This window comes from Halyomorpha halys, unplaced genomic scaffold (genome assembly GCF_000696795.3).
Source record: "Halyomorpha halys isolate HHAL.00 unplaced genomic scaffold, Hhal_1.1 Scaffold550.1, whole genome shotgun sequence".
NCBI classification, from domain to species: domain Eukaryota; kingdom Metazoa; phylum Arthropoda; class Insecta; order Hemiptera; family Pentatomidae; genus Halyomorpha; species Halyomorpha halys.
Window position 1 is genome coordinate 446,351 of NW_027112242.1, and position 9,740 is coordinate 456,090.

At 29.4% G+C, this 9,740-nt stretch overlaps 1 protein-coding gene across 8 annotated transcripts in view; it reads left to right on the forward strand.

The window, feature by feature from the left end:
- raskol (Ras GTPase-activating protein raskol) overlaps positions 1-9,740 on the forward strand; it is a 758,358-nt gene that overhangs the window by 422,896 nt on the left and 325,722 nt on the right. For all 8 annotated transcript variants that reach the window (XM_067050212.1, XM_067050211.1, XM_067050213.1 and 5 more), the window contains one exon: positions 4,465-4,645. In XM_067050212.1, coding sequence (XP_066906313.1) covers positions 4,465-4,645 — 181 coding nt within the window. The remainder of the gene's footprint in view (positions 1-4,464; positions 4,646-9,740) is intronic.

The following is a 9,740-nucleotide window of genomic DNA, read 5'->3' on the forward strand; positions in this document are numbered from 1 at the left end:
TAAGCTTAATTCAGTTCAAATCGCACTATAAACAATGAAGATAGCCAAACTGTCTTCTACATTAAAATAAATTTTTAATAATTATCTTATTATATTTTTAATTATAAAGGAATGAAATAATTGTCTGACTAGCATGTTTACATTGATATCATTGTTAGTATTAGTTGCATTATTTTTATAATTGATGATCTTAATTTATTTAATATACATTTCATCATTGCTGTTTTTACGTATAATTTTAATTATATTTATTGTTTGAAAAATTATATTTAAATAAATTGCCAAAATACCTTTTTCCTGTTTCGGATATTATCCTGCCTCTGCCTTCTATCCTGAGAGTGAAATGGATGTGATAACAAAAGCATCTCGAACATTCCTTCATCTATACTATCTGTCTCAGGTTCCTAAATTAAATAAATAAAAAAATTGTTTGTAATTTAGAATATTTATAATCATAACATAAATATTTTATGGCGTTGTCATGTTTTTACTAAACACTTAAATGTAGGCTATGGCTCTGTTAAAACTTAATCAATTCTAAGGTGTCTCCTAGGATATCATAGATTAAAAAAGCAATTAAAGTAAGTAGTGGAATTTTTTTTAAATATTATAAAAATTTGTTATTTATGCAACTATATGATTATTTTTAAAAAAAATAGCACTTTTATCGACCCAAAAATATGATCTTTTGTGTTTTATTATACAGGAAATTGTGAAAGTTTACACGTATGGTACATTATATAGTAAAATATGAACTTCTATAAAGTATAATTTATTAAAAATATGACTTAAGCATTTTTATGGACCAAGAATATTGTTTAATTTAATTGATTATTTAATCTATTTAAATTGTTGAATGTTTTAGAAAAATTATTTACGATAAACAGAAAAAACTTAATTTTAGAATTACTTACAAATGTTGTTTCAATTGATTGTGAAACTAATCAGTTTTAAATTTTAGCATATCTTTAACATTTAACCATTTTAATAATTAACCGTTTAGGTAAAAACTTGTTTATTGTGTAAAAAAATATATTTGAAATTTTTTAATATATTTACGGCCTTTGTTGGGTTATGGTGTGTTTATATTTTTAATTATGTGAAACATAAATATATTTATTTATTTATTAACCAGCATTTGCAATGTTCTTAACATTTATAAAAATACTAAGTAAAATATATATATCTGAATTGTGCAGTATTGTTAATTGTCCCTTTAAAACAAATTGTTATTAAATTAATTTAAGTTACACTGCACAAACACAAAAGTTAAACTTATTTAATCTTACCTCGGTATCTAAATTTGTTAGATTTAGAATTAAAACATTTAATTAAAACTAAAAGCAAAGAATTTGAAAGACCTTATCAAAAACTAGTCCTCGTAAATATTGGTTTAAAAATTAAATTTTCTTTACTTTATAATAAAATATTTATTATAAGATTATTTTAGAATTACTTACATAATTGTAGTCCAATGGTTTATTATTGATGTCCATTTCTCGATCCGCAATAGCCCATGGAATTTCATTTTTTTCTTGTATTGCCATGACAAGCACGCATAGCGGTATTAAACTTATAGCCCATCTGATCATTTTTTAATCTTTCACTAAACTAGATGTATGTATTGGTAAAAATAATAAAAAACAGCAACGTCAGTAGGAAGATATCGTAATATCCAATCTAATATCCCGTTAATTAATTGGTCTTTATTTCGATAAATGACAATAAGTGAGCTTGTAAACTTTAAAATCTCCTGCCTGTGTTGTGATACTGAACTTACTGATGCTCTGTGTAGGCGTTCCTTATATCATTTCGATAACTACATCTGTTCTACGTTACTGTCCAGACTATCAAAGATTTTTTTTAGGTATCTTTTAAAGCTTGTTTTTTATTTTTATTAATAATTATTAATTTGTTTACCCTCCTTCTGTGTTATAATAACCCATGATAAAAAGAGTTTATATACATTATATTTAGCAATATAATTTTTACTTACATATAGGTAACAATACCACTTGCTTTTATTTTATTTTATTGTTTTTTTTTTTTGTGTGTAGCTTAACATAAGATATTATTTTTTACGTATTTTTTATTTTGTAAAATATTGATCTGTCACATATACCTTAGACATCATACTTTACATAAATGTACCTAAAATGAAGTATACATCAGAACAGAAAATTAAAGCAAAAAAATATATATTTTTTTTCAATCTAAAATTCATAGATAAGTATTTTAATCCAATATAGTATCTCAATTCGCGGCATGAACGAATTACTATTAACGGTTTTATGATCATTATATATAAAGGCCACATTAACATTAAGGTTATCTTATAATAAGCTACTGGTAGAAAAATAAAGAAATTAATAGAAAAATATTTTTTCCTATCACTATTAAAAGATCTTTAATGAAAAAAAGAATATAAATAAGAACACGAAAAATTAGAAATTAAAAGATATATTAATTCTACTGTTTCTTTACTTCTTCTTAATTATATTATTTTATATATATATATAGATTATAATTCTTAAATATATTACTTCTTCTTTGTTAACTTCTGTTGTCAATTCCGCCTCTGTATCAATTCTTGTAACACCGGCACCTAGCGGACACTTAAAGAACTAGAGTGAGCTAGTACTTCAATGGAACTCCGCCAGATGTCTCTGTATTATGCTTCTGGAAAATTAACTCTTATGTTTATTTTTTTAATGTCAGAATTAAAATAATTACAATAATATACTCAATATAATATTAGTTGTTTACTTTCTAAAATTAAATTTATATTTTTATTGAATCTAAAATCAAAGAAATATTTACGAAAATAAATAAAAGTATAATATAAAACAAATTCATGTGATTAAAGAATGTTTTAATATTTAATTTTTAATTTTTAATGTATTATTTATTAATTACGAATTATTTACGCATCAATAAAAAGTATTTCATTTTATTATAAAATATCTAAAACTTTTAATAATGATAAGGTTATTAATTTATCCTTATAATTAACTATTTTTTAATATTTTAATTTGAATGTATAAGTTCCTAATAAAGTTTAAATAAGGTTACTCAATTTGCACTAAAGAAGTAGGCAAATAATGTTAGGAATTTATTATAGTTTAGTTCGAGTATTTAAACATTCATATAATTAAACGAATGTTAAACTATGATTCAGCCTGTTTTATTAAGTCATTTTTGTATCTCTATATTCCGATATAACTACGAATGCTCCAACCACATCCGAAGCTCTAGGTCTTGAGTGCCTACGTTTGCGTGCTTGGGTCCCGGATATCCGGTTCGGCTTGTCGACTACTTCTTGTGATCCCCGTCAGCGGATGTAGTTTTTCATATTAAGTTTGTTCATTTGGAGTTTTTTTATGACAAAAATCATTTCTTTTTATATCGTAAGTTTGCTGCTTTTAATTGGTAATTTTCACTTCTTGAACAACCCCTTGTGATTGTAATTGTTATCCACATATATAATTTCTACTTGAGCAGAGATTACATTTAATTGTAATTTAAGATTACTTTTAATTGTAATTTTTACCCAAAACTGATTTACAAGCGGACCCGTCATACTGCGCTGCGGTATAAAGTTAAAAATTAAAACACCATGAATAGTTTCTTTGTTTATTAGAGTGGTAATCTTCATTTCGAAATTTCATAGCTTCGAATTGTCAATGTTTCGACCTTGATGACATCACATCACGCTTGATTAATATTTGGTTTTAGTTGAGATCATGATCATCGTGGCATTGAACCTTCCTCTGGTATTTCAAGTCGTGATGTCTCAGAATCGATATTTTTTTGGAATTGTTAGTTTTGTTTTTAGATGTTATGATTAAAATTTTTAAATGAGCTGGCTATTTTGGTTCTCTAGAAAAGAAATATGATCGTGAAATAGCTCCTTGATTTAGATTTTTTATTACCCTTCTTTCCCCCTTTGCCTAATGAAATCTTAGCCATGGTTTTTTATAGTGTGTATAAAAACTAGAGGCTGTATTTGTAAATGTTAAATAAATAAACTTAGATTTAATTGTAGGAAGATGGTCTGGGTAATGGTCAAGAAAGGTACAAAATAGTAGGAACATCATTAGTAACCAACGTTTCGTCCCATTTGGTGGGGCTTCGCCAGGGAGTTTTAGACTTCATTCTAGAAGAGTTTAAGTGGACTTTCCTTAACTTTAGCTCTTCAATGTGGGGTGGAACCATTTTTTTCTGATTTTTTGGCCGCTACCCTGGTCATCTTTCTATAATCAATTACTTACAGTTCACTAATTATGTTCCTATATCATGTACTTATATATGATGTTCCTATATTATATTTAAGTTGAAATTGTATCTATATCTTTAATTTAAAAATTTAATAAATTATTATATTTGCAGGTCTAATCCCTCCCTTGACCATAATTGCATATTTTTAGATTTTATACTAAACACATAATTTTTATTGATTTGCAGATTGGTGACTCGCTGTTCGTGGACCTCCCGCGGGTGCGCCTGGACGGCGGAAGTAGAGCGTTCCGGCAGCGATGGGGCTACGACCAAGGACCGCCCCCGCTGTTGGAGGAAGTCGAGGAAGAGTCCGAGACGACATCCCTCAACGAGCAACGCGTGCCCAGGCCGCCTGCTTCTCCTCTAGGTAAGTCTTCAATTGCTGGTATTAGTCTTAGTTAAGGGTCTTGGCTATACCCTGTCTAACAGGGTCTAGAGTATTATTGTTCAGAGTAATTATCAAGCACTTAGTCAATAGAACTCTAGTTGGATACTTGCTATGGATTTAATTTATACCAGTCTTTATAAATTTCTATTTGTAAAGTTCGTCGACGATCAGTCAATGGTGAAATATTCTTATAAAATAAAGACATTTCATACTTCAGAAGGGTCAGTACCCAATAGTGCCTTTGTTGATCCTGTTCCTCTATTTAGTTAAGGAAGATCGTTCAACACTTTTTTCAGTTTCCTAGTATTGCTAGGAAAGTCAATAATTTTCTAACTTATTTTTTGATTTATTACTTAAATATAACTTATGTGTCGGTCGACTTAGGTTTTGAATTAGAATTATTTTTGTTTGGAAAAAATTTGTGATTGGATCCTGTAAGTAGTGTTATTCTCCATATTGGTTTATCTGGTGGTGTTTATGTATTTAGTACCTATCTTAATGTTTTTCTATGTGAATAGCCAATCTAAGGACCTCGGAAATATAATTTATTTTTTGATTCTTTCTTCATTTATTTTCTAGATCTCTCTATCTTCTAGGCTGGAGTGCTTTCCTTTCTTCATTTTCCTGGTTATTATCTTTATTTATATGTTTTATGAATTCTTCATTGTTCAAGCACTGAATATTATTAATCAAAGGTTTTTTTTACTGCCTAGATTTGTTTACCAAGCTTATGTGATGTTAACGTTGATTAAAAAAGTTTTTTTGTTGTTCTAAATAGTTTTTTTACTGAAGTTTCAGTTCTGAAGATTTAGTATGTATGGTAATTATAGCATGAAATTATAGCAGTGGTGATTTTGTTCAATGTACTCTATACGCGTGTTAAAATGCATATAGATTGTACAGAATTTAGCCCAGAGTCACCTACCCCTCTCCCCTCTATACAATACTAGATTAAATCATATTTAATTATCATTATTTATCGATACTCTAATAAACTTATCATAATTATACCAATCCACCATGTTCTATATAAAGCAGTAGATTAATTGTTTAAATAAAAATTGTAGTATAATCAACTCTAATTTATTTTTAATTAACTCTAATTTATTTTTAATTAATTCTAACTTGCTTCACACAGAATCTGTTTTCTCTTTGAATTGAAATTTTAGTCCAGCTCATTATTAGTTTATAAGAAATTTAGTTCCGAAACGCTACGTTTTACATAAAAATAAACAAAACAAACCTATACATAATATTGTTTTAATATAATTGCAGCTTGAATTCGGATTAACACTATTTGGCCTCAAACCATTATCTCATTATCACACAAGCTCGTAGGGCTTTCATCGTTTCACTCTCTTTACCAGAGAATTAATTTTGAGGAGACGGCCTTAGCATTTGTGTGTCCTTATAGTCGCTCCTGATATGACTATGCGAATTTTTATTTTCTTCTGCAATAGTAAGTATTTGAAATATCGGTGAAGATCATTTCTGATGTATCTATGACGCATTTACAATTTCCCTAAGAACTTTATTTGGTGATATTAGGTAATTTGTCTTTTGGAGTCCTTCATACATCTCAGCACTTGAATTCTATACGTCCAAGTAGGTTTTAGGGCTTGTTTTTGCGTAATAAACTTCTTATAGACTAGAAGATTTGATTTCCTGCCTAAGAATAACAATATAATTATAAAAAAATGGAGCATATTAATTGAATAAAGTAAGATGAGTCATGATACTATAAACTGGGCACTTTAGTGCAGTCATAATGAGTCATCTTAAGCCTTCCCACCACGGTATAAAATGCTGTGAGATTGTTCTCACCTCACACAGAGTACTTAAACCTTCCAATTAATGACTCCAATCTTCATTTATGTCTAAAACTTACTTCCTATTTTTTGGAATTTCTTAAGACCTTGTTTTAAATATATGCAAGTAGAGCGCCATCTAGTTATCCTAATACGTTGCCTCGTTCTAGGCGAGATCAAACAGGAGATGAGCTGCCGTAAGACGAGAAGGCGTCATTATGTAAGGGGCACTGACCCGTGAAATTCGTTACTCCCACGGTGTGGCAGAGGATGGGATAAATCTGTCCGTTTCTCTGCCCTCCCTGCTCTAGATACTCTTCTCATTATCCCTAATGCCATGGCTACAATAGGATGAAACACATGCAATCGTTCCGAATTATAAGTGACTAGCTGCTTAAATTGATAAGTAGAAGTCCGGTTAAGAAAACTAAAATTCAGGTTATCTAGGATTTTTAAGATAGCACCGTCATATGACGATTAAAAAACTACATAAAGTGAAATAATTATATATCATACCTAAATTACTTAATGAAGCTATTAGTCTTTTCGGAATCTCATATTAAACGACAACATTAAACCCTGTTAAAATCCTTTGTTGTAATCCTTGAAAATTCTGAATACATAATTTATAAATTGAGAATTTGATATTTTGAACTTCATTGTTAAACCATATGCAATCGTTTTATCTTCATTGTTTTTCTTCTTCGCAATACTGGTACCAAAAGAAAGATATATTTTTATCAAAATATTTGTACTGTAGCTTCATTTAAATTTTTTTTTTGATATGATGAATTTGGACTTCAGTATGCTATAAATACGTACAAGTATCCTCTCATCTCTTTAGATTATTGATTTTTTTTTTTTAGGTCTATAAAGAATATGGTCTCATGAACTTGTAACTATTAGTAAATTAGTCGAGTTGACTTCTTAAAAGGATTATCATAAATTTTAATAGCCAATCCCGGACTGCTTGGAATATCGGGGGGAAGTGTTATAATGATTATGAAGGTGTGGATAAAATAATTATTATTTCCCACAAAACCTCGACAATTAAACAACCATTAGTTGCTTCTAAACATGTACATAAGAAATGTTTCTTTAATTGACAAATTATCTTATCATTTCCGTTAATTACAACCAGTCGGGAATCTTGGATGATTTTACCACCTGAACAGATCTCGGTCGCAGTGCTACATAGTACAACCGCGTGGAAGGGTGTTCACTGCTTCCATGATTCTGTGAACTAATTTCTTAAAAAATTGACCAAAGTTCAGAAATGTTTGTATATTTGTATTATGCCTGTTTTTCATTTATGAATCTATTTAAAATGGATATACGATTCATAATCCCCGCAAAAATCTTTCAACCTGAAGGGAATCTGATTAGTCAAAGTCGCGTTCTATAACATTAATGTTAAATTATACTAATCGTTAGTGTTCATTAAGAAAATAGGAGTTCATTAAATATAGATAATAATTTTTTTTTCTCGATAAAATTAAGATCGATTCACACTGTACGTACTGTTTCCCTTGCAGATCGTTTACATAAAATATTATTGAATGTAAATGAATGTATGGAAACGGTATGTTAACGGAAAGGAATGGGAGTAAACAAACATAACTCGCACTTCATACTTGGTAATTTATGTAAACGGGTCGTAAAAGGTAACGGTATGTTTAGTGTGAATCGATCTTAATCGGAAGAATCACTTTTTGGACGTTGTGAAGATTATAATGTTTTCCATTTTTTTCTAATTTGTGTATCACTTGTATTAGTAAAACTAAGTAATCTTAGTCGATAAAAAAAAATATATAAGTTGAACCTCTCCTAATGCACAGTTTCTCCAACAAAACCTTCGCTAAGGACATTGTTTAAATGGCCGTAAGTGAAGTATAAGAATTTAGATCTAATTTAAATAAGGTGGAGAGCTAAATATTCGTCTTAAAAATACATTACTCCTGAGAAAGGACTCTTACAAAAAATATTGAGAATTAAAAACATTAAATGGTTTTAATATAAATACGTTGATACATATAAATATTTACATATCTAAAATTCATCCATTTTAATCGATAAATCCAAAAGACGAATTACCCTTACTATATCAATGAAATATTTCTCTTTTGTCTTCTAAGAACTAGGGCTCCGGTGGATGTGAAGAACACTGTGTTGCTTAACATTTGCAGCACTTTCTGCTGTAACTATGGCTTTCTGACTGCATTTAAGTGCTATCAATGGGTTGCTCTTGTCGAATATTTTTTTTTAATTGTAAATCATAATCATATATATTCAATAAAATAATTTAGTTCATGAACCAATCTGGAACTGGATTCTGAAATATGACACAAACCAGCTGTTGCTGAACGCCCATTTTCCTTTTAACTAACCAAATCTAGTAGCCGATCTAGAGACCCTAATGAAGCCCATTTAGTAAAGAAAGCAGTTCCTACTTGAAAGAGGCCTCAGTTCCGGTAAGACAATAGGCAGCGATGGTAGGTGGTGGCACTGGCGGGTTCCGGAGGAAGTGCTCTGTCCACCATCTTGCCGTTTAGTGACGCTCTGTTGCACTCAAGGCCTCCAACAACGAACGCCCTTAGTGAAGGTTGTCTTAGTTTAGTGAGGGTATACTCTTCAAGTTCGATTTAAATTTAGTACATGACCGTGTAATTATTTTTTTTTAAAAAAAAAAGATCACAATAGATTGAAAAAAAATTAGGATTCTAAACATATTTTGAACTTTTCCAAAATTTTCAGTATAACTATTTTACATGAACTATTAAAATTAAGTTTTGTTCATTTTATTTATTATCCTATTTTATTAGTTATATCAACATACGATCTACCAAAACTGTTTGGTCAAAGCTCTGATAATGTAGTTCATATCAGAACATTGCAAATATGACTGTTGTCATATAAGTTTTAACATACTTGTGCGGAAGAGCTTGAGGAGGATCTTATGAGGAAACAAATTAACCTAATTAAGCATGCAGGTAGACACACAAATAAAACGCCATAAGTATAAATGAAACCTTTATAATAAAAACATTTATTGAAAGGAATATGGTCCGGGTGCGGTCAAGAAAAACTCAAATAGTAGAAATATACTATTTTATTTTAATGAGCCAACGTTTCGCCCCACGTTGTAGGGCTTCTTCAGGGCTAAAAAAGATACAAACACATAGTTACAAAAGGAAAACAAAAACATAAGTGTAAAATAACAGGGGTATAAAATGTAAAAAAGTAAGATATAATAAGAAAAATTAAAG